The sequence below is a fragment of the Equus przewalskii genome, chromosome 18 (genome assembly GCF_037783145.1).
Source record: "Equus przewalskii isolate Varuska chromosome 18, EquPr2, whole genome shotgun sequence".
Taxonomy (NCBI): domain Eukaryota; kingdom Metazoa; phylum Chordata; class Mammalia; order Perissodactyla; family Equidae; genus Equus; species Equus przewalskii.
The window spans coordinates 57,894,233-57,921,250 of NC_091848.1; the positions used below are offsets into that span (position 1 = coordinate 57,894,233).

Here is a 27,018-nt window from a genome sequence, read left to right on the forward strand (position 1 = left end):
TTTTCAGGAACATTTCCAGCCTTTAAACCTTTAGTTTCTTTTCCTGTAACTCTGTTTTTTTGAAGAATAGCAAAAAATTTGATTTCCTTCCTTGGGGAAAAACTGGCTGCCTTGTCTCAGTTCTGTTCTTTGGGGCCGTGGGGACTAGGCCTTTAGATATTCGGAGACGGGTGCTCTGCTCTCCGCCTCCTCTTGCAATTTTTCTCCCTATACAGCTAAACACGTGGAGTCTCAGGCTTAGAAATATTTCTAGAAATAACTAAAACCATAACAGGAAACAAACTTTTTTTCTGATTACATATTAATTTGCTGGTTACAGAACTTGGTAGCACAAAGGGATTAGGAAAAGAAACAGAAGTTTTGGTGAAAACTAATACTTTTTAAAAAATAATATGTTCATAAAAATACTTCAGTCTCTTTTTAAATTGTTTCCAATTTTTCTTCAGATGATAAATATAATTGTATTAGAATGTACTTTCAGATTTTGTTAATGATAAGTAAGATGTTAACATGTACAAAACATAGTAGTACCTTTGATTTTACTAGTTGTTAAAAAACAACATTTCAGTTGAATTCAGGAAAAAAGCCTCAGTGTCATAGAGGAACTACTTTCAGTGTTGGCAGATAGAAAATCCCACTAATGTTCAGGACAGTGCAGAGAAGAGAAAGCACTTCATTTAGAGAGGCTGGTGCCACAGAAACTGTCGTCTTTCTCATTTTCTGAAAATCTGCCTGGGAGCAGATAACTTCCTCCAACTTCCCACGTTGGTTTCTTCCCCGCGTCTAAAGCATTTCCAGACGGCCCGGTTTCTTTCTCCTGCTTCCGGGAAAGCTGGAGAGAAGAAGGCTGCGTGGGGGCGGGAGACCTCAGGCCCGGCAGGGAGCTCTCCCCGGGCTGCAGAGGCCGTGTCCTTGGGCAGGATCCCAGGCCAGATGCCTGGAAGAAAGAGTAGTCATTTAAAACTCGTGCTCATCTTAAAATCCGATCGTAGAATCTCAGTGTCAAGACTGAAGGTGTCCATACAGCATCTTCTCCAGAGCGAGGATCCCTGTAAGCTTAGAAAGAGTCACAGGGAGTGTGCAGGTCTCAGTGAAGACCCCTGGCTCCTTTCCTCTGGGATGGCGGTGTGTATGCTTTCCTTACTTTTTGAACCTAAACAGATGTTTTCATGCCTCTGATTAAATCAAACTGTATCCATCTGAACCTGATTGTCTCTCCAGTTTCACAGATCTTAGGGATTAAGCACACTTTACTTCTCTAAATTCTTAGTGCTTTCTAGCCTGAGTCACGATTTCTGTTTTATGCACTTCTCCCTTCTCCATTTTTATATCCAGGCTGAAAGGGCTGCTGGAGAGCATCAAGTGCTGGTCAGGTTTGTGCCCCTGTAACTTCCAGATCCTCCTTCAGCGGGGCCCTCAGCACTGGCCAGCCGCTTTCTGTTCCCCTGGTTAGCTCTTCTGTCTGTTCTCAGCAGTAGCTATTGGAAACTTTCGCTGTGTTTCAAACCCTTGACCCAGAGATCTTCACTCACTCTCAGTTACATCTTCAACCTCACACAGAAAGTAGAAGCCATTCAAAGGAAATTCCCATGTTGTGGAGCCTACAGACACACTTGTGCCCTCCTTCCATCCATCCAGCTTCTCAGAGGCTGCATGTCATTGACCATCCTTCTCCTCTCCTGCACATTCTCTTCCCCTCCTTTGGGTATGATTATCAGGAGGCAGTGAGATGCTGTGTCAGGCCATCGCAGGGTCTGGCGCTGAGCCTGTGGTAGATAGCAGCAGATGCTCATGGCAGCATCCTCAGAGCCAAGAAGAGGGGTTGACAGGTGAAGAAAGAAACTGATGTCGCAAATGACCTTAAGCAGAGCATTTTCTGCATCTGGGCCCAGGATTCCTTATCTGTGGCATGGTGGGATTCAGCGGGGGATTCAGTGATCTGCATGCCCCTGGGGCTCCAGCATTGCGTTACTTTCTGCCCTCTTCAGTCACATTTGCAGTCAGCTTTCTGTACCTAACACTACATTGTTACTTTCCCATATCTATAAATATTTTGCCATCATTTTGCAACATCACTTCCAGTTGCTGGATGATATTTTACTGGAAGGAGGATACCATGATTTTACTCATTCTCTTTCATTGTTGGGCATTTGGATTATTTCTAGTTTTTAACTCTTCTGCATCTTAACATCTTTAAATGTCATCTTGATTTTTTCCTAAGAATAAATTCTACATATGGAACTGCCAATTAATATGTTTTTATACATATTGCCCCCAAAGGCTAAACAGAAAGATATCAATTTAAATTCTCATGAAAATACCTGTTTCCTGATATCCTCTTCAAGAATTAGTTGTTCTTTTAAATATCTGCCAATTTGATAAGTAAAAACAGCCTCTTGTTTTAATTTCTGTTTCTCTGATTAGTAGTGAGGTGAACATATTTAATGGGCACTTGTGTTTTTAACGTAATAGAAGGTGTTTCATTCATCTCTGCTGACTTTTCTTTTGTTTGTTCTTGACTTATAAATTCTGTAATATGTTAATTATATTAACCCTTTATCACAGATGCAGAAAATATTTTCCCAGTTTATCATCTGTCTTTCAGTTTGTTCTGGTGATTCAAAAATATACAAGGGTGGAGCACATAGTGTGACAACTTCCATGTGTCTGTGATAGCTTTTGCAGGTGCCAGCTCATGCCCAGTCCATTTCATAAATGTTTATAGTATTTTTTGAGATAGAAGTGATGATATGGTTAATGTTCATTCTTTTCCTTCATGATTTCTGCCTTTGGTATTAATGTTCTTTTTTCTTTAAATTTCAGATGTCGCCTTGGCCGCAGTCCTTGTCCCAGTGTTGGTCATGGTTCTCACCACGCTCATCCTCATTTTAGTGTGTGCCTGGCATTGGAGGAACAGGTGAGTCCACGACTAGTTCTCCTGATTGATCCCAGAGGGGATGTTTCCAAATGTGAAGCAGAAACTAAATATAGAAGATAAACTATGATTCGTCTCTTTGTGATGGAAAGTTAAGATAGTCATTAGAATAAAAAAGCACAGGTTTTGGAAGCTAGCCCCCGGGCCTAGTGGTTAAGTTGGGCACGCTCTAATTCAGTGGCCTGGGTTCGGTTCCCAGGCACAGACCTACACCACTCGTCAGTGGCCATGCTCTTGTGGCAACCCACATACAAAGTAGAGGAAGACTGGCACAGATGTTAGCTCAGCGACAATCTTCCTCAGCAAAAAAACCCCCAAAAAGCACAGGTTTCTTCTTCGTTTCCATAAAAGATGAGTAAGTTAATTCCACAGTCAGTTACTGAGCATCTTTAGCATATCAAATTCTGCATTACACACTAGGATGTATACCTTAATAAGACATATAATAGGTGCTCAGTAACATTTACTGGAAGAATGAGACACAACGCCTATTGTGTTTAGCAGGGTTGACTGACACAAAATAAGAAACTCTAGTATGGCCAGATGAGTTATTATGCAGTGCTGGGAAACAGACGTGAGAGCCACGAGAGTGACCCAAAATCTGTTCTTCGGGAGAGAGTGATCCTCAAGTTTGACATGTTTTGCCTTAAAGAAGGAGTTGGATTTGGCAGAGAGGGGAAGGAAGAGAATGGCCCAGACTGAGGGGTTGCTCGGGGGAAGCACAGGGGTGCGGGGCCAGGACGGCTTCCTGGGGGAGGGGGTTCGATCTCGTGCTGCGGGTGGGGAGGCCGTTGAGGAGTGGTGGTGGTCAGTGCTGCGGATAGATGGCGGCGCTTCTGGAGGGTGGACTGAAGAGGAGCGACCGAGAGTCCCGAGGTGAGTGAGGAGGCGCTGAGGCCGTGCAGGCACGTGGCAGGGACGCCAGGAGGGGGCGCTGGCCGCTCGGGGAGGAGGGGCACCTAGGATGGCCTGGAGTTTCGGGCGTGTGCACGAGACCAGCAGCGTGTCATGAGTCGAGACAGCAGAACAGGAGGGACAGGCTAGTGCGGGAGAATGGCGGTTTGTGGAGCCATTCAGCAGATATCTGCGCTCCCCCCTGTGCCGAGTGTGGAGCCCCCAGGTTTAGGGAAGGCGAGGGGTGTCTTGCCTGGCCCCGCCCACACGGCGCGCGCCCCGGGGGCTGAGGAGGCCGAGGAGCGCGGTCCTGCACTCGGGTGGGCGCCGCGGGCGGAGCGGGACCCGCAAGTCAGCACGAGGGCGGTGGGGAAAGGGGCTCGGGGCTGTCGGACGGTCCGGGGAGGGGCGGCCAGCAGGCTCTCGGGGCGCTGGACAGCAGCAGGTGACGAGGAGAGCACAGCAACAACTAATTTTTCTAGAAAATTAAGTGCTGATTTTAGGCATTATTCTGAATTCTTCACATGTTTTAGCTCAATTAATCCTCACAACAGCCTCTGAAGCAGGTATTGCTGTAAATCCCATTTTACAGAAGAAGGTGAGACAGCATCAATCCCTTGCCCCAGGTCACCAGCCAGGACCGGCAGAGGGGGCTTCGAGCCGTGCTGTTACCGCTGCCCGCCTGAGCCTGCGGTCGGACAGTCAGTCCTCGGGTCTGAGCCCCGCTGGGAACAGCACAGGCCGAGGGGAGGACACGGGAGGAGAGCTGCGGCCTGAGGTCGGGGGCAGGGTTGGGGGGGGCTTGTTTAAGGGGCCTGTGGAAGCTCAGACCCCACGAGGCAGGTGGAATATACGCCTTTCAGGACAGAAGGTCTGAGCCGCAGAACTGAAGGGCCTTCTCAGGACGCCCGTGCAACTGCTGCCAGCTGGCTCTGTCACGAGGCGTGGAGGAGGAGAGGCCAGCCAGGGGCTGTGGAAGTAGCTGAGAGAGAAAAATCCTAATACAAACAGGGGCTGTGGAAGTGGCTGAGAGAGAAGAATCCTAATACAAACAGCTGCAGCTTACTGATCCTGAACCCATGCCAGCTGCTCCCAGCACTTCACACGCAGGGGGCCAGTGACCTGACCTCTGTCACCGGAGGGTCAGAATATAAAATCCTTGATGGTACAACCCCTCGCCAATACTCAGGCCATTAAATTTGTTGTCTTAGCCACATAGAGCATCTATCTGCCATTTAGAAAAGATGACTGATTTCCTTTCATTTTTAACTGTTATGATTAGAGGATTTGGGGGGAGAAAAGTGCTTAATTAATAAACTAGCATCATATTATTTCTTTTCCATTCCAGTTTTGATGAACAGCCCCAGCCCGTCCATCTCTTCCACAAATTTTACATTATAATTTACTTTGAAATAAAGAGATGTATCTTCAGTACAGTCAAACTTTAAAATGAGGAAGCTTTTAATATCAATAACAAAAACATAGTCTTATGCTGGAGAAGAGTGTTTCCAAGGAGGAAAAGACATACCCTGGGCTCTTTGAGAAAGTGACATTCATGGTCTTGAGCAAACCACATAACCGTCCTGTCCTCATTTATACATAGAACCTGCTTTGTTTTTAGCTTGCGAAACATTAATTTTAATTAGATTTACATCCCTGACTCAGAAAATGCCCTTTCACGTGCTTGTTTTCCTCTTTGTAACGGGCTCTTGGCAGGTGGTAATTCTTCCTGGAGGAGGGAGGGCCCTGGGGAGGGGCTCCCTCACTGCACGCTGGCTCTCGCCTCCCGGGCCCGGGCGTCCTCTTCTCCCTGCACCACCTGTCACTGTCAGTGCCAGTGTTGACTTATCCTATGTGGTTGGAGGAATTAAGTCCGTGCAATTAAGTGTACGTGACTCTTTAAACTTCTCTGGGGCAGAGGACCGTAGAAGAAAAGCAGCAAGTTGGAAAAAATAACTCAGAAAAAAATGTGGGTTTTTTTTTGTTCTACGAACTTTGTGTGTCAACTGATTTGAGAAATTTGTATTTGAAACCAAAACAGACCTGACACGATTTCCCTGTGATATCCCACATGTCAGGGCTGGGTCTTTGATCTGCTTGGGTCTTTTTATCTACACTTATCCTTTTTTATTCCTTTATGCCTCTGAGTGGGAAATAGTTGGGTAACAAGGTGACTGTCTCAGGAAACAGTTGAATGTTTATCGAGAGTCCAGAATTTACGAGCCTCGGCAGTGGCTTGAAAGTCAAGTGAAGTGGAGGACCCCCCGGGTGGCTCAGCGCGTGGTCGTGTGGACTGCTGACGAATCATTAACTGTGGGGTTTATCCTGCAATCCCACGGCTTCCTTACTATGAATTCACTCTATTGGCTAACTTTTTTTTCTGTATTTTTCCAGAAAGAAGAAAACCGAAGGCACCTATGGTTTACCTTCCTGGGACCGGGCAGGTAGCTCTTGGCTTTGCATCTCTTTGCATCAGCGGGAAGTCCCTCCCCTGCAGGTGGCAGTAGTGAAAGGAAAGTCATTTCCAGGCCACGTACATTCCCCAGCACTGTCGGAGAAATGGTTTCCTCTTCTTTTCTAATCATTCTTACTTTTCTGTAAAATCTCTCCTAGTCAGTCAGTAAAGGATGGAAAGTTAGAACTTCTCCTAACGCTTGCTCTGTGCTTTTTCCTCTGGAGCCCTTGTCTGGCTTGTCTCGTGTATCTGTTTATCTTGAGGAGACCAGCTAGCTTCCTGTGTGGCCCATGTGAACACCGTGAGAGGCAAGGATTGCCGTCTTGATGACACTGTGCACGTCCCTCTGCGTGGGTTTTTACCACTTGGGGTCGAGCAGTTCAGGAGTCACGGAGGTCTGCCATGATGAGTGGCCATCTTCTGCAGTCCTGCTCTCTGGGGCAGGTGGCACCACAGGCCCCCTCAGGGTCTCCCACTTCCCAGTCTCGCTACTGGAATGACTGTTAGGAGCCGAGAGGGTTCACTGCGGTGACTGATAGAAGAGAGCAGTGGTGGGGGCGGATCACACGCTGCTGGCTCCCCAGGGGATCTTGGGAAGTATCTTTTGAGAAAAACATATTGAAAACCACCACTACAACAGACAGACTGTATCTGGCTGCTCTATAATAGCAGATTTGCTGTGTGTGTGCTTTTGATAGAGATTTCTACCACGTTCCACTTTGCACTGGCTGTTCTAGCAAAGCAAAAAATGAGCTTGAACAACTTCAGGAACTAGAAGAAGAAGAGCAAACTAAACCCAGTGCCACCAGGAGGATGGAAACAGTAAGGATGAGAGAAGAGAGAAAGGAAATCAAGAAGAGAAGAATAAGGAAAATTAATGAAACCAAAAGTTGGTTCTTCAAAAAGATAAAAAAAGACAGACCTTTAGCTAGATGGACAGAGAAAAAGAGAAGGCTCACATTACCAAAATCAGAAATGAAAGTATGAGGATATTACTACTGATTCTACAGAAATAAAAAGGATTATAAGAGTACTGTAAACAATTATATGCTAAAAAAAATGGATAACCTAGATGAAATTGGATAAATTAGATAAATTTGGATAAATTCCTAGAAATGCAAAATCTACCAAGACTCAATCACAAAGAAATAGAAAATATGGGACTGGCCCTATGGCCAAGTGATTAAGTTCATGCGCTCCACTTCGGTGGCCCAGGGTTTTGCTGGTTTGGACCCTGGGTGTGGACATGGCACTATTCATCAGGCCACGCTAAGGCGGCGTCCCACATAGCATAACCAGAGACACTCACAACTAGAATATACAGTGTTCTGGGGGGCTTTGGGGAGAAGGAGAAGAAGAAGAAAAAGAAGATTGGCAACAGTTGTTAGCTTAGGTGCCAATCTTTAAAAAAAGAAAGAAAGAAAGAAATAGAAAATCTGAACAGACCTCTAACTAGTGAGGAGATTGACTCAGGAATCAAAAATCTCCCAACAAAGAAAAGTCCTGGACCTGCTGGCTTCTCTGGTAAGTTCTATCAAACATTTACTTAAAAGACTCCACAAAAACACTGTTAGAATAAATGAATTCAGCAAAGTAGCAGGATGCAGAGTCAAAATACAAAAATCATTTGCATTTCTATACACAAACAACAGGCAATCTCAAAAGGAGGTTATAAGAACAATCCTATTTACAATAGCGTCAAAAAGAAAATATTTAGAAATTAATTCAACCAAGGAGGTGAACAACTTGTACAATGAAAACTACAAAATGCTGTTGAAAGAAATTAAAGGAGACATAAACTAATGGAAACACATCCCACATTCATGGATTGGAAGACCTAATGTTGTTAATGGCAGCGCCACCCAAAGCGGTCTACAGATTCAGTGCAATCCCTGTCAAAAGCCCAAAGACAGTTTTTGCAGAAATAGAAAAACCATCCTAAAAATCATATGGAATTTCAAGGGACCCTGAATAGCCAAAACAATCTTGAAAAAGAACAAAATTGGAAGACTCACACTCCCTGATTTCAAAACTTACTACAAAGCTACAGTAATCAAAACAGTGTGATGGTGGCATAGACAGACATATAGACCAATGGCATAGAATAGAAAGCCCAGAAATAAACCCTCAGAAATATGACCAAATGATTCTTGACAAGGGTGTCAAGACCATTCATTGGGAAAAAGACATTTCAAGAAACAGTGCTGGGAAAACACATGCAAAAGAATGAAGTTGGACCCTTACCTAACACCACATTCAAAAATTAAGTCAAAATGGATCAAGGACCAAGATGTAAGACCTAAAACAATAAAACTCTTAGAAGAAAACATAGGACAGCAGCTTCGTGATGTTGGATTTGGCAGTGATTTCTCGGATATGACACCAAATGCACAGATAATAAAAGAAAGAACAAATTGGACTTCATGAAAATTTAAAAATTTGTGCATCAAAAGGCATTATCCAGAGAGTGAAAAAGCAACCCATGGAATGGGAGAAAATACTTGAAAATCACATATCTGATAAGGGATTAATATCCAAAATATGTAGAGAACTTCTTAAAAAACTCAACAAAAAAAACCCCAATTGAATAGACATTTCTCTGAAGAAGATACACAAATGGCCAATAAGCATGTGAAAAAATGCTCAACATCACTAATCTTGAGGGAAATGCAAGTCAAAACTACAGTGAGATATCACCTCACACCCATTAGGATGGCTCATATCAAAGGAACAGAAAACAAATGTTGTCAGTGACGTGAGGAAATTGCAACCCTCGTGCGCTTTTGGTGGGAATGTAAAATGGTACAACTGTTGTGGAAAACAGTATGGCAGTTCCTCAGAAAACTAAACATAGAGCCACCATACAATCCAGCAATTCTCCTTCTGGGTATATACCCAAAAGAATTGAAAGCAGGGTCTCTAAAAGATTTGTACACCCATGTTCATGGCAGCATTATTCACAGTAGATAAAACATGGAAGCAACTCGTGTCCATCAACTGATAAATAGATAAGCAAAATGTGGCATATACATTCAGTGGAATATTATTCAGCCTTAAAAAGGAAGGAAATTCTGCAATATGCTGCAACATGGATGGACCTTGAGGACGTCATACTAAATGAAAGAAGTCAGTCACAAAAAGACAAATACTGTATGATTTCACTTACATGAGGAACCTGGAGGAGTCAAATCCATAGAGACAGAGAGTAGAATGGTGGCTGCCAGGGGCTGGGGGCGGGGGGAATGGGGAGTTGTAGTTTAATGGGGGCAGGGTTTCAGTTTTGCAAGATGAAAAGAGTTCTGGAGACGGACGGTGGTGCCTGCACAGCAGTGTGAATGTGCTTAATACCACTGATGTGTACACTTAAAAATGGTTAAGATGGTAAGTTGTACGTGTATTTTACCACAATAAGAAAAAGGCAAAGCTTGAACATAAAGGCTAATTTGTATAGAAATTTGTTATAGAAATAGCTTAAATGCAACAGGATTTCTCCCTTAACCCCGTTGGCAGTGCCGGCGTCGCTTGTGCTGACCGGTCTCTTGCCCCCGTCCCACTGCAGGCTGGTGGAAGGGAATGAAGCAGTTTCTCCCCGCCAAGGCGCTGGAGCCGGAGGAGACCCCGGTGCACTACAGCAGCAGCGAGGTGGCCCACCTGAGCCCCAGGGAGGTCCCCACAGCGCTGCAGGCCGACTCTGCAGGTGAGCGCCACACGGGCTTCGCTGGGCGCGGTGGGGTCTTCAGTAGCTTTTGTTTTTCTCACGTGTAGGAGATGAGCTCTTTTCAAAAGGTAGAACCACTTGTTAAAAGACCTTGAGAGAGTCATTTCTGGGTCTTAGAGGTTCTGGCCGTAAACCTCGGGGCATTTTATTTTTGCGGGGGGGCTTGGGAGTATTAAAAGAAGAGCAGGAAAGAGCGGAGCCTTGCGGTGTTTATCCTGTTAACCTAGTACTTATTTATTTTAAATATTTCCTAATACTTAAAAAAAAATGTATAAAGTTATTTTCCAAGACACATATTGTTCCAATAATGGAATATTTCTTTTCCAATGAAATAGTATCTATAAATCTGAAGAACATATACCAACACTGTTTCTGCAGAATTGCCTGAATGAGGCTTTCTGGCATATTAACTTATGAGTGTGAGACACAAGCTGACATCTTCAATTTTAATTTGCGAAGTTGGTTCCTGCAGGGAAATGCATGCTTCTGTGTCGCCCACGACACAGTGCTCTGAAGAAGCCTTTGTCTTGCTGTAGGCTGCGGCTGCCGCCCTCAGCGGCACGACCCCTGTGTTGACCGATCCTGTCCTGTTGTGTGTGTTTTGCGATATCCACAGAGTATGCGCAGCCGCTCGTGGGAGGGATTGTGGGTGCCCTTCATCAGAGGTCCACCTTTAAACCAGAAGAACGGAAGGAAGCAGGCTACGCAGACCTCGATCCTTACAATGCCCCGGTGCAGGAAGTTTATCATGCCTACGCAGAACCGCTTCCAGTCACGGGGCCTGAGTATGCCACCCCCATCGTCGTGGATATGTCGGGGCACCCCACAGCTGCGGTCGCCCTGCCCTCCACGTCCACTTTCAAAGCTGCGGGGAACCAGGCTCCCCCCGGAGTGGGGACGTACAACACTCTTCTCTGCAGGACTGACAGCTGCTCCTCAGCCCGGGCCCAGTATGACACCCCAAAGGCCGGGCCGCCGGGTCCGCGTGCCGCAGACGAGTTGGTGTACCAGGTGCCACAGAGCACGCAGGAGGGGGCAGGAGCAGGGAGGGGTGGCGAAGGCGATGTTTTTAAAGAAATCCTTTGAACACGATGCTGCATTTTACAAAGCGTTGTTTTAAAGCACAGGGCCTTTCTTGCGTTAGTGGTAGTAACGTGTAGAACGTGTTACGTGTCTGTCACAGATGTGTTGGGGAAATGTGATGACCGAGGTACAGGAAACTACTAATCTTGCCATCTTGCTTTAAAAGCGTTATTGTGGCAGTACTGCTTGCCTGTTAAATTTTGAACATCCTGTTTACTACTACTGTAAAACACTATTTTTAATACAGAAAAAGCTTCCTACTATGCACTTCAAAGAAATTGAAATCACTGAGAGTATTTATTACCAGTGCTGCAGGTACATTAATGAACTCGAGACAGCTCTAAGTCTGACTGGCAGTAATGCATGGTACTGTTCTCGAAATGTCTGATGGCTTGAAGCTCTGCTCTGTTTGTGAAAGGTAGGTACTACCATGATTTCCTCTTCTATCCCTGGATTTTTTTTTTTTAATACTTAGTGATACAATCATTGTTTTGACTGCCATCCTACACATAGCCATTTTCCCTTAGGAGGACCTATCGCTGAGAATTCTGGCTTGCAATGAGCAGTGATTGATTTTTCACTTTTTGACACTCTTAAGAGCTTTAGCACTCATGGTACAGGACTGGTCTCATCTGTGCTTGTCCCGCGTGGGGCCCATGCTTGTGTTTATAAAACGTTGTTTTCTCAGTGGGTAGTATTTGCTTTATCAACCTCGTGAATTCAGGTCTCCTCCTGTCTTTAAGTACTTCTCTGTGTGGAAACGGGAACCACTTCAGTTTAGAAAGCTCTGGGGGAGGTTCTCTCCCTCCCCCAACTTTATCTGCACTGGGATGTTTCCGAGGAGAGTTGTGAAAAGTCGGGGGTTCTAGGTGAACACCATAAACAAGACCCGCTCCTGTTTATTACAGTGAAAGGCAAAATCGTTCCTCAGAAGTCATATAAATCACCCTGAAAACAAGTAACCAGAATTTACCCTCTTTGGTTTCATAGATAGATTTTTCTTTGAATCTCAAGGTACTTGATTAATTTTAGTCACATTAAAAAATATTTTTTAATTTCAGTTTTCCACGGTAAACTGTTACAAGAAATAGAAATGCAGCCTGTGTTCCTCAGCTGCGCATGAGGGGTCCGGGTGGTGGAGGCAGGTGTCATTCTTTCTTTCTCACCTAGACCACAGCTGGTGGGTGGAGCCTCCGCTGGGCTTGCCCAGAACTCGGGCTAGATGGGTGGAATAGAAACCGTCTGCAGTTTACTAGCCTGTAGTGTGAAAGCCATCTTAAAACATCTTTAAACTGGCGAGATGGTATGAGAAGCTGACCATACGATTAAAACGTATAAATGCCTTCTTCTGTAAACCTTGGTCTGTAGACTTGATGTTGAAATGTGCTCTGCCATCAGGTCCTAGTTCTTTTCTTTTGGCCTGTGCCACCAGATTGTCGTTGCCAGAATTCGCTACACTTGACTAAAGATGCATGGTGTTCATTCTGCTTGCTTCCGTGAGTGTTATAACTGTTTATTTCTGCAGCCTCCCTGCCTTCTGCTTGTATGATTTTGGTCTTATTTTCATTTGCTTTTCTTCTCCCAACCAACTTTGAGGCATAATTTTATTCTGAAAAACCAATACCTATTTTGTTTCAAAATACTTGAAACAAGAGGGACAGATGTTGAACTTGTAATAAAACATATATGAGCGTGTAAGCACATGTATTAATGTAGTCATCCCCTTTCCAGTGGGAAGAGAGTAAACCAGTTGCTTTATTTTTTTATTCACCCATAGCACACAGAAAATATGCTTTCCCTCAAATCATGTGCCTGTTTGAAGCTTTAAGAGAGATGATTTCAGTGGCTACTTCATTTTCCCAAAGATGTTTGCTCTAGTTGTGTAATTGTGTGCACCTGATTGTTTTTCCCAGCAAACTGTTTGAGAGGCCAGTGTTTTCTTAAGAATGATGCATGTTTTAAGACTTGATTCAGCTTGCCACTGTGCTGTCCTTAAACTACCAATGATTTTTACAAAACCTAGTTTTTACTACTTTTATGTATTTTACTTTCCAAGTGAAGAGCTGAGCCTGATAGAAAGGGTTGTTCTTGTTTTGTACTTTTTCTTTTAGTCCATTTGTTTTCATAGTAGAGTTCTGGGGTTTTTTACTACGTTTATATGTCTGATACATGTACAGCTTTGGAGACAATCAAGTAACAACTGAAAATGTGAAAGTAACCATTTTTTACAAAATTCCTTTGAATTTTTATACTTTGAAACATGTAAAAGACTTAAGTCACTGTGGTTTATTGGATTAAATTTTCCTGTTAATTATAAAAATAGACAGCAGTGCAGCAAGTGTGGCCCTTACAGGTTGCATAAAATCACACTGACTTCGCTGTTACTTGATCTTAGGAACTAGCACAGTTTAAGATAAGATATTGTGAATGCTGATTTATATTTTATTAACAGCTATAAATCTAAATAGATCCTAGTGTATGTGCAGGGTCTAGTCCAATTATTTAAGTTCCTGTTTCACTATTTGCACTTTGCATTGAACAGTGGGTTTATTCGCTGATGAAACGGTTCGAGTAGAGAATTTATACAGTAACTGAAATTACAACGTTGTGTATACACTTGCCCTCCCCCTAAGGAGGGAGCAGAAAATGAGCTCATCTAAATACGAACATGGCCGTAATTCCCTGGAAAGTGATAAAGCTTGAACTTCACTGTCAGTTGGAGAGCAAGAGGGCTGCTGAAACACCATGTCCGATGATACAGTTAGAAAGAACCAGCAGATTATGTGGGACAGTGAAAGCTTTTTAAACCCTCTTGAGAGAAATCCAGGAAGCTCTACCTAAAAAAATTACCTGTTAGGTCTGTCTTTCGTTCTGAGCTTGAAGTCCCTGAACTGCAAAATCTAACGAAGAGTTGGATGGTTATTAAAACACTTTTTAGGTCACCTGTGGCACCACTTCTCGTTTAATCCAACTTGTGCCTAGTTTCTTCTTCATCTCCTCCTCCTCCTTTTTTGGCACTGGGAAAGGTGAAAACAAACCTGTATTGCAACACGTGTTGGAAATGAAAACAGTGCGAGTGGCGCGAGAGGCTCCCAGAATGTACTTTTCTTACCTCGGCACGTACTGTAGTCACTTGGTATCTGTATATGTGGCTAGAATTTAGATTGTATAAATAGATTTTAATGTGTTTTTAATAAATTGTAAATATGTGTCTTGCTCAGACTTTTTCTTTCTTTTTGGCTTAAATAAAACCATCTTGAGGTTTGTAGCCTTTTCTCATACTACACACAATGCCAGATTCCTCAGTTGTCAGAAGTGTTATGGCCAATATTATAGTCCTTACAGTAACATTTGAAAACACCATCGGTTTTTGACTTCTTTTGAAGCCTGAATTACTTTACATCAGAACTGGATTCAGCGGCCAGACTGCAGCCTGTGGCTGGCGGTCCCTGAGCTCGTGTGGGCTCCAGGCTGCACCTACCTTTTCCCGCCAAGTTACTAAAGAATCAAATGGAAGTGGGGTGCTGTGCAAGCATGTGCTGGTATGAACAGAACACAGTCCCCACTGAATGTCTAGATCAGCCAGTTTTCTCCTCCTTACACTGCTTTTAAGTATTTCATTGATTTCTGTTTGTCTCTAGTAGTTCCCGCTTTACACTCTACAGAGAGAGAGAGAGAGAGAGAGAGGCTGGTGGGTTCAGGAACGCCATCAGGGTTTCCCAGTGAGGATGATTGTTCACAAGGTACAGTTCCTTCTACTTATACGTCTTCTGAGAGCCTTTAATTCCATCCTCCTTAGAACTTCCACTGTTCTCTTCCTTTCTCCTTCACCCCGCACCCCACCCTCCCATCGCCTTCTGTTATAGTAAAGTGGGAAGAGAGACCAGCTCAGAACGTGTGTGGGACTGGCTCGGCTGCGTCCCTCCCACAGGCTCCTTCTGGGGGGCACCTAGAGGGCGAGGTGAGCCTTCCACATGAAGATGCGATCATGTACACAGTTGAGCTTTTCGTATGAAAATATGATTTAAATCCAAAAACAGCTTGAGTATTCTTAAGAGTTTACTTTGTCTTTATTTTTCCTATTTAATTCAAATAGTAAACTTTCAAAATTTAATTAATAAACTGGGCAAAAAAAATCATGTTTAAGAATTTTCCCCTTCTTGAGTTTACCGAGCTCAGCTTCTTTGTATAAACTTTTTTCTTTCTTTAAAATAATGCAGTCACCAGACATTAGTAATTGCATTCTTTGGTTATTTACTCATCCAGAATTTCATGTTTAGCCTATTTCCTTCAACTTAAACACCATCTTCATTCTACCAAATTACTCAATCATGGTTTGCTTAATTGCAGGAAAAAAGCTTAACTAAACTAGTATGATCTTAGATTTCCCTAACCATCCACTGTATTCAGGGCTGGTTTAAGATTCAAATCCAATTCCTCAGGGAGAACAAAAAGGATTTCAGCAGTCGTCCAGATATCCGCTTGAAGTGGCTCATTTGCACATCCAGGCACAGCCACGTGCCAGCCCCCCAATTTACAGCAGCCAAATACACCACTCAAAATGTCATGTCATATTCAGAATTTGTTGTGGTAAACTAAAACCCCTTATTAGGAAGTCACCTCCCTTCAAAAGTCAAAGACAAACTAACCATTAAAAAGATGTTTAAAAACACCTCAGAAAACCAGCTTATTTTAAAAACAATGTAATCAAAACTTTACTTATTTCCCTGATAACTAAACAGCTTGATTTTCATAAATTAAATATATTCACAGAAATTAAGCCGGTGGTTATGAATGACCAGGCAGCAACAGACTTAATGTACATAATTTTTTGATGAGTGCATCCAACACATTTAAAAATAAACTAAAAATTGCAGTATAAAAATAAAACTAATACTGTTAGCATCATCTTCTGAGTCTGTAGGGTCAATCTTGAGTGAGGTTGATTACAAAGTTTTTTTCTATAATGTCCTTCAAAAAGAGCTGCTCTGCAGTCAAATTGTGATAGCTGCTCTAAAGAAGAAAAATAAAGCACAGTCAGCATCTGTCCCGCTCAGAACAAGGACAGCAGCAGCAGCGCGTGCGCGGTCTCTCAAAAGCTCTGAATAAGAAACTCAGTAACAAGGGGCAGGGAGTTTCAACTCTGTTCCCTTTCTGATTTCTTTTTCTTTGTTCATTCTTTTGCCAGAGCTTTCCCTAAAGCCCCTTCTTTCCACTTAAACCGTGACATAAGGCTCCCCCACCTTGTCCCCTGGTCTGCTGAATCATGGTGTAAATCTAGACCAAAAGTGGAAGTCAGAACAGGTGGATCACTTTAACAAAAGCAGCACCCAGTGCTCGTAATAGACAAGAAGTCAGCCTGGAGGTAAGAAACCACCGTAAAGCATGCTCAGTTTAAGAAGTATTTAAAAAATAATTCTGTTCCACTGATGGATATCCTAATTTTCCTCAGGAAGTTGTTGTAACCTTCTATTCCTTAGATGAGGTGAGAAATCCCACAAGAGCTACAGGAAAGATTAGGGCTGAGGAGAAAGGAGCCTGGACTCTGCCCCAAGCACCCATCTCTTGAGCCACTCAGTGTATCTTACATGGCGGGTGTGAGGGGCAGAAAGACAGTGTTAAGCTCCAACCTGAATAATCCACTTCTTCGTCTTATGTGGTATTGGGCGATGATGATTTAAGGGCACTGATTTCATAGGATATATCTATATACTTTACAGCAAATCATATTTCAATATTAAAACTGTACATATAATATTTTAATCCTGTCACTTGGTATATACCACTAATCTAAGTTAGAATTAGGAAAACAGAAAACTGTTTCCCATTCAATCATTAAAATAAAAATCTTAAGGATCAAGTCTACCACCATTGATCCCCAACCATGGGAAGCAGGATCTAATATACAGGCTTGCAACTTTTGACCATGAATATTCTTCATGGGGTTAAAATGTTACAGATCTCCTCACGTACTACGCTAAAAAACAGGAAAATACTTACTGTAAGCATGGCGATGCCTGAAAAGGTGAATTGCAATATCTCAAACAGCAGGTTGTCCATATTTAAATAGTGCAAATATGATTCAGCATCTAAGATAAGGCTGGGGTTTGATGGGTTGATGGCACTTGACAATAGCCGCAAGCTTCTCCCGGGGTTCTGAGACCCCCCAGATTGGGAACAGCTGCTGTAGTAAAATAACCCCTGGGCCTGAGTCCAAGTTTCAGCACTTGGTCACTCTGTAAGCCCTGTCAACCTCTCAAAACCTGCTCCCTCAGTAAAATGACAGAAGAGAGAATACGGGCTGTCCAACTCTAAAGATCAAAGATTAGACCCAAGTGTGTATATATTACCGCATTCATCAAAGACATGGTGGAATTCCCATAGTAGTGCAAGGGGCTCTTGAGGTCAGAAAAGTTGTATTTGAAACCAGCAAGATGAACTTCATGACATATGTGAAATGCCAATGTGATGGCAATAATTCCTGTCGTCGGGTGTTTGCGTTTCTGAAGAGGGAAATGAAAATTTTTTTAAAAGATCCAAAAAAGAGATTTGTTTCCAAAGCATATCTAAGTGGCCTAATCTTATAAAATAGGGACTTCTGAACAATTAATCAGGAGAGAAAGAATTAAACCCTCATCGTGTCCTAAGGCTCAAGCTACCAACAGTGAAGACCCTAACTGAAGAGGACATAAAGTGTGACCAAAATCATAGCAAGTCAATCAAATAGGACTTAACTGCAGAATTAGCCCAGAAGACAACTGTCAAATAAAGGAAGACTGAGGCTCAAGAAGGATGCCGCTGCCGTATCTTTAAAAACATGCTGAGTGAGGCTCCTTTTGGAAAAATCAAAGCCTGAGAATTTTGAGCCCATGTATGAAAACGTAAGGACAGCTTACTTTGCTAATGGCTAGGATCATGGTAAAAGGCTTCATATAATATAGCCCTAAAGTAAATCAGTTTTATAATCCTAATAACGAGCTCAAGGGAAAGACTGACCAGTCAACCTCGGTGACAAAGTGTAACAGTATCTGAGTAGAAGATAAAGAGTCCAGCTGCGTACATCATGATGTCACAATCTCAACCAGGCCATTATCAATTTAAAAAGAAAAAAGGAAAGAAAGCAAGCAAGCACCCCCTTCATGTATATGTATATCCTGAAAAATGCTGTCATAGATATTTGGCAAAAGGGTCTTCAAAGTTTCTATTCTCAGCAGGATGGCCTTCAAAGGCAAAAACAATATATATCTTAAACACAATTCAATGAGATTTCCTTTCAATTAAATGTTTCTTAGAGATCCCATGGAAATTACATAGATTATGATTCTGAGAGAAAAAAAAAATAAACACCAGGAGGTGAGCATGTCTGAAACCCTAACAGCCTTCTGCATGAGCTTTTCTTCACCTCGGGCACTACTGTGGCTCCACCACGAGCCTTTGCCATCTGCCAGGAGAGGAAGTTAAGGGTTGAGTTAAAAACCTACAGGTTGTCCAACCTCACCAACCCCATCAGTTTTCCGTCTCACATTAGTCCTCATGTCCTCTACTTCTCTCTTCACACTTAAGAGTACTTCATCCGTCATTAGAATCACTCTCCTCTTCTGCACCGGTCTCCCACAGAACCTATGTTACTACCTGATGGAATCTTCACCCAGGTTAAACCCACACCAGAGCAGCCGAACAGGGCAAGAAAACAGCATACTTGCCTGATCACACATTACATTTGTGACCAAAGTCTCAAGCGGGCATCTGGTGTGTCCAACAATCCACTACATTCCCCTAGTAAATTTCCATTCCTTCTCTCCACGACGACAATTTTATACCTTTCTAGACAACAGAAGGAATCGGACGAGAGCGACATCATCTTCCCAACTCCAAACCCACCTTCCCCTCGCCCCATATTTTCAGTGCTTACTCCTCCTCCCTGGGTGGGGTGGCCCTGTTCTCACCCACAGCCAACCTCTCTCATGCACTGCTTTATTCCATCTCTTCTCTCAACAACTTTGCTTCTACCATTACGCACTTTCTCAATATTTTCCTCTATCGAATTGTTCCCTTTAGCATACAAATATGTCATCAATCTTTAAACAACAGCAACAAAAACAACCTTCCTTGATCCCAAGTCCTCTTCCAACCATTTCTCTGCTCCCTTTTCTAGCAAAACTCTATCACAGCTTTGCCTCCGCTTGCTCGTGCCCTACGTTCTCTCTACCCTGTTTCCTGTGGACCTTCTTTCTCTTCATATTCTTGTGCATATCACCAGCATGACCCCCACACCCCCAGAACCAGGGTTTATGGTCCGCGCTCCACCTCTGGATGGCGTCTGAATGGCTGACCTCTCTGAAATACAGCTGTGTCCTTTTGGCTTCTGGAACCCCGTGTCCTACTGGGACTTTAGTTACAACTAGTTCTAGTGTCATCTCTAAGTAAAAGCAGGGTCTTCCTGTGCTTTTGGAGTTAAAGACACTACCTAAAACAAGAAGCAAGGGATAAATCTGATCTTACTTCACCTGAGAAAATAAGAGCTGAAAAGTCACAAAACATACATTCAGAAGCTGTCCTTTCCTCTCAAAATTACTAAGAAGCTGTCCTTTCCTCAAAATTTCTAAGAAATAGGCTTTACATTTAAAATACTTATGCTTTTTGACTTGGGAATTCCACCTCCAGGAATGCATCCTACAGCACTCACACAAGTGTGCAGAAAAGCCCTATAAGCACATGCATCTCTACATTATTTATAGAGGAGAAAAGCTGGATATAAACCCAAATGTCTATAAATAGGGGAACAGTTAATTAAATGGGGGGGGGGAATAAATAGCAGAACAATACCTGTGATATAATCAATTATATGGAACCGTTACATTGAACAAACAGAAAGTGTGTATGTTTGTAAATGTGTAGAAAATAGTCTAGAAGGATATAAAAGGCAAAAAGGCTGGGAGATAATGTGAGTTATAGGAGGAAGAAAAGAAAAGGATGACTTCCTTTTTTTTGGTATTCTTTTCTAAGTTGTTTGATTTTAAGCATGTAATACTTTAGAATTTTTTTATCACGCTAAAGAAAAGATACATGATGTGTGCTTATTTCTTTGGATTTTCCCTGATTAGGGCAAAATGAGAAAAACCTCATTTCCGCTGAGACAGCATGTTACACAGCCACTCCAGCTTCAGAGGAAACCGGCTCTGTGCCACTCCAGGGTCTACAGGGTATTGGTTTCAAGGTCATGTTGACAAACGGCACTATAAGAGTCGCAATCAATGGGATTCCTTCTAATTAAACAATCTGGAGTTTCAAGAGCTCCCAATATTGCTCTAACTTTACCATTTCCTGAGAACCCAGTGCCAGTGTCTCCTCTACGACCACAGAAATATCTCTGGACTGCCTCATCATCCTTCCTCACCTTTCCTCTGGCTTTCCTGTGATATTTTCACCAGAGTGCTCCAGACAGTTCTGTTTAGCCAGACCAGCCCTGCACTTGTCCTGAAGCCAGTCCCGCTACTCTGCGCACAGCCTGCCCGTCACCCCCTAGTCAGATCCTCCTCGCTGCAGAACAGTGAAGACGAGGTTACGAGGGCTGAGCCACTGGGCATGCAGGAGACCCCAGGAGGGCCTCACGGGGGCAGAAAACCCCCTTCACTTAAGGTTCTTTTCCTCACAACCTGAAAAACATAAAGATCCACAGGTATCTAATTTCACTAACTCAGACGCGGCCCTCAGAAACCTCCTCATGAGCAATGGCTCATACAGTTACCAAGAGCCTGGGAGACCCTCCATCCCGCCCCAGCCAGATCTCTAGTTTCCAACTGTGCAAAGAAAACACGTACCTGATTTTTGGGAAACACTTTTGGGAAATGAAGCAGTTCATAAGCTGCTGTTCTGGTGATGAAAGGATCTAATATTCTGATTTGATAAGGTTTGTAGATCAAGTCTAAGGCTGGTTTCTGCCAAAACCCCTTAGTATCCTGAAATAAAGAAAGAATATAGAAAGTAGAAGATTGTGGTTGTCTTCTGTCCATAGAAGAAAAAACTGAAGGTAATCGGAAGGCAGATCAATTTTGCCAACTTACTATTTTGCTACCCATCAGCAAATCATACAGCCACTTTAAATCAAGTGGCTTAAAAGCAGTGAGAATCGCCGTGGTGTTAGGATCCCTGTGATTGGAATCTGTAAAAACAGATTCTGGATAAAAAAGTCGGAAGGTTGTCCTTCTCCCAACATCCTCTTCATGTCCTAAAACAGGACCGTTATTCATTCTGTGGGTAGGAAAACACAAGATATGTAGACGAGGGGCAGGATGAGCCATTCCCATCACTGTTCTCAGAGGCTCCAGAGCTGGACCAACACCATCAGCCATGCACCCAGTGCTCCCAATCCAAAAGGCATCCGTCAGCCTTTCACGCGTAAGGACCAAGGCAATAATTCCCTTCCATGAAACAGCTGTTGCATCAAAGGCAGAAACTTTCGTTTGTATTTGAAAATTAATTGAGGAGCCACTGATAATTGAGTCTTAACTCCAGGAAAACTGAAGACTAAATAAACAGGAACACAGAACCCCAGAATAGTGAAGTTAAGAGAGACCTTGGAGGACACCAGACAGAACCCCTTGGATTTACAGAGAAGGGCCCTGAGGTCGAGGGAGATAGTTACTTGCTCAAGGTGACACAGTCATGTAGCACATGAACATGTGTGTAAGTGACTGACCAGCAAGAATCACATTTAAGGTGATTTGAAGACCCATCACAATTACTGTGCTCTGAAATAAAGTAACAATGTAAAATTGCTGTTATACCTAAAGCTGAACCAAATGAATGTCTATTGCTAGAATGAACTAAAGAACCACAAAGGATTTACTGTTGGGTTTGAATATGCTCAAAGCCAAGGTCAGACACACACTGTTTATGCACATGCTATCAAGGCATACATGCTATTAAAAGAAATGCTTTGTTTCCCAAACAGTGTCCCCTAGGAGGATAAATCCTGTTTTACCCTTTGCTGCTGACTCTATATAATATAAGACAGACTTAACACTTGAGATGGCTTTCATAATGTGCCCGCGGCAATTTCCCATAAGGACGTGCTGCGGTTCTGGGTGATCAGATTTTAGACCCAAAGGTAAAGAAATTTCTGAGTGCTTCCAAACTGTTTTGTGATAAATTTTCACAGCTTCCTCAAAATGGATAATAAACAGAAAATAAGGTGACCTTGCTGTGCAGAAACCCTCAGCAGCTTGTAACCCAGCAAAACCCCCAAGCAATGCCGAGTCATCCTAATGCATTGCCCCAGTGGGAAGGTTTTGCACTCTTCAAAAGACAATTCATAGGCATTTCCAACACACACAACTTACCCCAGATGATGACCTGACTTCAACCTTTCAGTGAGAAAACAGGGATAGAAATGTCCTCATTGCCCCACCACTCCATCTATGGGACTCTTGGTAGCTGTAACCACAATCCCATTACAGAGAGTCAACCACACTTGTGCTCTGGAGCCCGTCCCCTCTCTTTACCGCTAATCTCTTTATTCAGTTCCATCAGTTTACAGCATGCTCCAGAATCTCCTATCTTTATAAAAGGAAACAAAACAGAAAATCCTCCTTTGATTCCATACCATCTCGGGCTGCCTTCTCATTTCTCAACTCTACAGCAAAATTTCTCAACAGAGTTGCCTGTACTGGTTTCTCCACTTTCTCGCCTGTCATTCTCTCCTCAACCCACACCAGCTGGGCTTCTCCCACCTCATATCTCCAAGTCTGTTTTTTTGAGAGAATCAAGGAGCTTCAGGTTGCCAACCCAGTGGTGAACTCTGTTCCCGATCTTGCATGGCCTCTCACCAGCAGTGGACATGGTTGACCCCTCCTGTCTTCAAACACTGTGCCCTCTTGGCTTCTGTGATTGCCTTCTCCTGACTCAGTCACTGACGGTGGTCCACCACCTCACTGGTGGGTCCTCTCCATCTCTTTACTCCTTTTCCTTTGCTCAGCCTCTAAGCTTTGAGCACTTCAAGGCTCAGTCCTGGACCCTCTTCTCTCTCTCAGTCTCTTCCTGGGAGATCTTGCCCAGTCTATGGTTTAAAAAACAGCTTACAGGCTGCTCACTATCAAGACCTTAACTTGTTTATCCAACTGCCTACTCGACTTATCCACTGCAAATCTATTAAGCATCTCAAATCTAACACATTCAGACAGAAATCTTAATTCTCCTCTAAACCTGCTCCTACCCTAGTCTTCCCCAGCTCAATAAATGGTACCACTCTCTGGCCAGTCTCCTAAGCTGAAAAGCTAGAGGAGGTATCCTCAGTTCCTTTATCCCCCTCTCTGCTCACATCTAATACATCAACAAATCCTGGTAAGTCTACCTCAAGAACATGTCTCACTCTATCCACCTGCCTCCTCTCTGCCAGGACAATCCTGTTGCAACCCACCATCATCCACCTGAATACGGCCACCTGCCTGGCCTCCTCATTTCCACCCTTGTCCCTCATATTCCATTGTCCATGCTGCAGCCAGAATATTTTAAAGATATAACCAGATGAAATTTCTCTCTTGCTTAAAAAGTCCTCAGAAGTTTCCTAGTGTACATAAAATAAAATCTAAGCTCTAATGCTAGTTTACAAAGTCCCACACGGCCCACTCCTTGCCCACCTCTTCAGCTTGGCTCGCAGCACTGTCCCCAGCCAGCTGCCCTCCTACGTCACTGGTTTTCTTGCTGCTCCTCTCAAACTCAGGACCATTCAGGAAGCATTCTCTGCCTGGGCTGCTCTTCCCTAGCCTTCATACGGCTGGGACTATGGGGTCACTTCAGTCCAGCTTAGATGTCTCCTCCTCAAAGTGGTCAGCCATTCTAAAGTAGCCACTCAATCATTTCCTGTTGTTATGTTTTAATTGTTTTCATAGCATTTGTTATTATATTTCCTTATTTAATTAATCACTGTTTTCTTCCCCTCCTTAGAATGGAATCCCAACAAGGAACACGAACATTGTTCTTGTTCATGGTCCGTCCCCCGTGGCTGTGACGGTGCCGGGCCCATCAAGAGGACTTCATAAATATTTGCTGAATGAATGACCTGAAAGCTAGGCCTCCTCTGGCCAACAACTGGGAGACAAGGTTGTGTAATGTACGTACACACATCAAAGCAGCATCTCCTCCTTCTAAAACAAAGCTCGACTAAAGTAGGAAACCATATTCTTAGAAACAATTTCAGGTTAGCAAATAAGAAATAGATTTACCTTATTATTACATCATAGGAGTCAATTTTTTCTCCTAAAGTCTTATTCTTCAAAACTCCTCCATTACCAACCACCACGCACTTTTTACACGGCACGCTGTTGGGTAAATAGACAAGGGAAAGTTTGAGCCATCTTTTATAAAACTGGGAGAGTCCAAGAACGCATTCATACTTTCAGGAACCCAAGGCCAAATTTCACTTGTTGTACAAGCCGAAAAAGAACCAGCCGTGACTTACAGGACTAGGGATGTATTAGGAAGATACCGGATTCAAGAAGTCACATTCCCTCAGAAGCACACCATCGTTACCAACCATGAAAGCTTATCGGCCCATACACAGTTCCACAGATGATTCTCACAACTCCCCACTGAGATAAGTAAGCCTGATTTTCCCACCTTACAAGTGAAGAAAGGGGCTCAGAAAACTGTTAGGTGACATTTCAAAGCCAGACTCCCAAGACGTAGGGCTAGGATTTGGATCCAGACCTTTGGATTACAAACACCCGCGACATAGGATTCTGTGTGGGAATATTGACACGTGTGCTTGACAGTCCAGAAGTGCACATTCTCACCAGTGTTACCCACTCCCCTGAGACTCCAGCTCTGGGTCGCTGCTGCATCTGATAAGTGTGGAGATGGACAGTTTGGAATCTGGCGGGGAAAGTGCAGCTACTTTGTACCTGGCCATGCTCACTTAAATTCCCCAAACATGCCCTGGTCCTTGGAGCTTAACCAATACAAGAGAAAAGTTCACTCCCTGTTCCTGGCAAAGAGCTTTACAGTAGGACATGAGGTGGGACTTCCCATTGCTGGGTAGGACCATGGCTTGGGTCCCCTCGGCTCTCAGCAAACATGGCCTGGCCCATCCCTCTGCAGACTCTCACCACCCCCTGCCTGGCCTGGATAATGACAAAATAGATCATGTTCTTCTCCTGTAGGGACAAAACTATAGAGGGCAAGGCCTTTGAGACTGTCCTTCCAGGAGCCTCATGACAAAGAAGTATAAAGAAAAAACTGGGGCTAGCCCATGGCCGAGTGGTTAAGTTCGTGCGCTCCACTGCAGGCGGCCCAGTGTTTCATCAGTTCGAATCCTGGGCGCGGACATGGCACTGCTCATCGAGCCACGCTGAGGCAGCGTCCCACATGCCACAACTAGAAGGACCCACAACTAAGAATATACAACTATGTACCAGGGGGCGTTGGGGAGAAAAAGGAAAAAAAAAAACTGCTTCTGTACGAACAATGAAATCCAGACTGTCAGGCTCTTAGGAAATTAATGAGCAGCAAAACTGCACAAATGCTGTAGGCTATTTAACTACGGAGGATGCCGGAATGCAGGAACCGCTGAAGAGAGCCAAGCACTGGCCCTGTCAGGAAGGAGCGACAATGTGCACATTCCTATACATGTAAATTTACCTTTTTTACTCAGAATTTGTTTAGCTTACCTATTTTTATTGGATAAGTTTTTAACACTTTAAATTTTTTAAAAAACACTTTTTTTTACACATTTTAATTTGGGACTCTTAGATCTCAGATATTAAAGAGTGTGTCTAAATCAGTGTCTACTTTGTTAGAAAAACAAGAAGAGCTGGAGTTTCACAGCTGGCAGGGCCTGGAGGCGGGGCAGAGGCTGTCGAACAGACACTCCTTGAGGATGTGCCCAAACCTCCTGTCACCGCCGTGTCACAATGTGTTACAGAGATGTTTATTTTTTAAATCTGTTTATTTGTCTTTAATTATGAGAGTAATAACGTATCTCTAGATGATTTTAAGCGCAAGTTCGACATTAATCCCAATTCCAGGAAGGCAACTTTATCAGAGGTGCTCTGCTGTGCGGCCAGGCGGCTCGGAGGAGCCGGGCGCGCTGGGAAGCATTCGAACCCTCTGCTCTCTGGGTACACTGCCATCATCCTCACCAGAGCCATCCCGGGATTGCTCCATAGCAGGGCAGTTCCTACACACAGCCTGCTGGGCCCTTCCTTCTACAACCTCGGGGTCAGTTTAAGACGAGTCAGCGGTTGAACCTCCTGACACTGGCTCCATCTCCCCACCGGAACGCTAAGCAACACTGGGCACGAGGCAGGGAGGGGCTAGGAACAGGCAAGATGGCAGTAACAGCTCTGTTCCTGCATGGCGATGGAGGAGGCACATCCATAGTTATGGTACCTAGTCTAACCCTCTCCCTTGAATGAAGGCTGGGAGCCACTCCCCTGTCAAGGGAAGGGGCTGCCTGCCCTGAGCCCAGGGGCCCCAGGGTGTACTAGCATCCATCATGGCCTGGGGTCCCCAGCCTGACACCAGGCTGCCTGACTCCACCACCACCAAACACTGGGGCAGGGCCAGGAGCACAGACACCACCAGGCCTGCCCCAGTGCTCTTCCCTGGAGCCTCAGCAAAGGACTCCCGACCCACGTGCCTCATCTCTGAAGCTGCCTCCAGAAGGAGGCAGCTCAGCTCCACCCCAGACACAGCCAGTTCCATAATCACTGTTCAGCAATGAACTGACAGGCTGAATCTCAATGTTGTCTAGGTCAGGCTAGATCACATTGTCATCAAGCCCTAGAGCACATGTGGCCAAAGGGCATGGTGATGAGAGTAGCTACCATCTGTCATACTAGTATGTCACATCCCTGGACCTCAGTCAGTCTCAAGGTCCTGGATCTCCTCTCATGGACCCGACTGAGCCTCCCAGCTAAGAGGAGAGGGGGAGTC

General features: G+C 44.0%; 2 protein-coding genes and 1 long non-coding RNA gene across 54 annotated transcripts in view; 2 read left to right on the forward strand and 1 right to left on the reverse strand.

The window, feature by feature from the left end:
• The window catches only part of DCBLD2 (discoidin, CUB and LCCL domain containing 2), an 80,883-nt gene extending 66,576 nt beyond the window's left edge, over positions 1-14,307 (forward strand). For all 5 annotated transcript variants that reach the window (XM_070582105.1, XM_070582107.1, XM_070582106.1 and 2 more), the window contains 4 exons: positions 2,824-2,917; positions 6,224-6,273; positions 9,844-9,981; positions 10,619-14,307. In XM_070582105.1, coding sequence (XP_070438206.1) covers positions 2,824-2,917; positions 6,224-6,273; positions 9,844-9,981; positions 10,619-11,088 — 752 coding nt within the window. In that variant the 3' untranslated portion in view covers positions 11,089-14,307. The remainder of the gene's footprint in view (positions 1-2,823; positions 2,918-6,223; positions 6,274-9,843; positions 9,982-10,618) is intronic.
• ST3GAL6 (ST3 beta-galactoside alpha-2,3-sialyltransferase 6) overlaps positions 1-27,018 on the reverse strand; it is an 85,473-nt gene that overhangs the window by 10,210 nt on the left and 48,245 nt on the right. For 13 of the 48 annotated variants that reach the window (XM_070582131.1, XM_070582118.1, XM_070582132.1 and 10 more), the window contains 5 exons: positions 24,309-24,404; positions 21,150-21,336; positions 20,907-21,044; positions 17,436-17,588; positions 15,132-16,098 (listed from right to left, as the gene is read on the reverse strand). In XM_070582131.1, coding sequence (XP_070438232.1) covers positions 16,012-16,098; positions 17,436-17,588; positions 20,907-21,044; positions 21,150-21,336; positions 24,309-24,404 — 661 coding nt within the window. In that variant the 3' untranslated portion in view covers positions 15,132-16,011. Of the gene's footprint in view, positions 1-15,131; positions 16,099-17,085; positions 17,270-17,435; positions 17,589-20,482; positions 20,742-20,906; positions 21,045-21,149; positions 21,337-22,427; positions 22,522-24,308; positions 24,405-27,018 lie in introns of those variants that run through there. The other 35 variants (XR_011529020.1, XM_070582126.1, XM_008536803.2 and 32 more) reach the window with 12 other exon arrangements.
• LOC139076935 (uncharacterized) lies at positions 14,688-25,861 on the forward strand. Its single transcript, XR_011529028.1, has 2 exons — positions 14,688-14,828; positions 24,031-25,861. It is a non-coding gene; the product is annotated as an uncharacterized lncRNA (long non-coding RNA).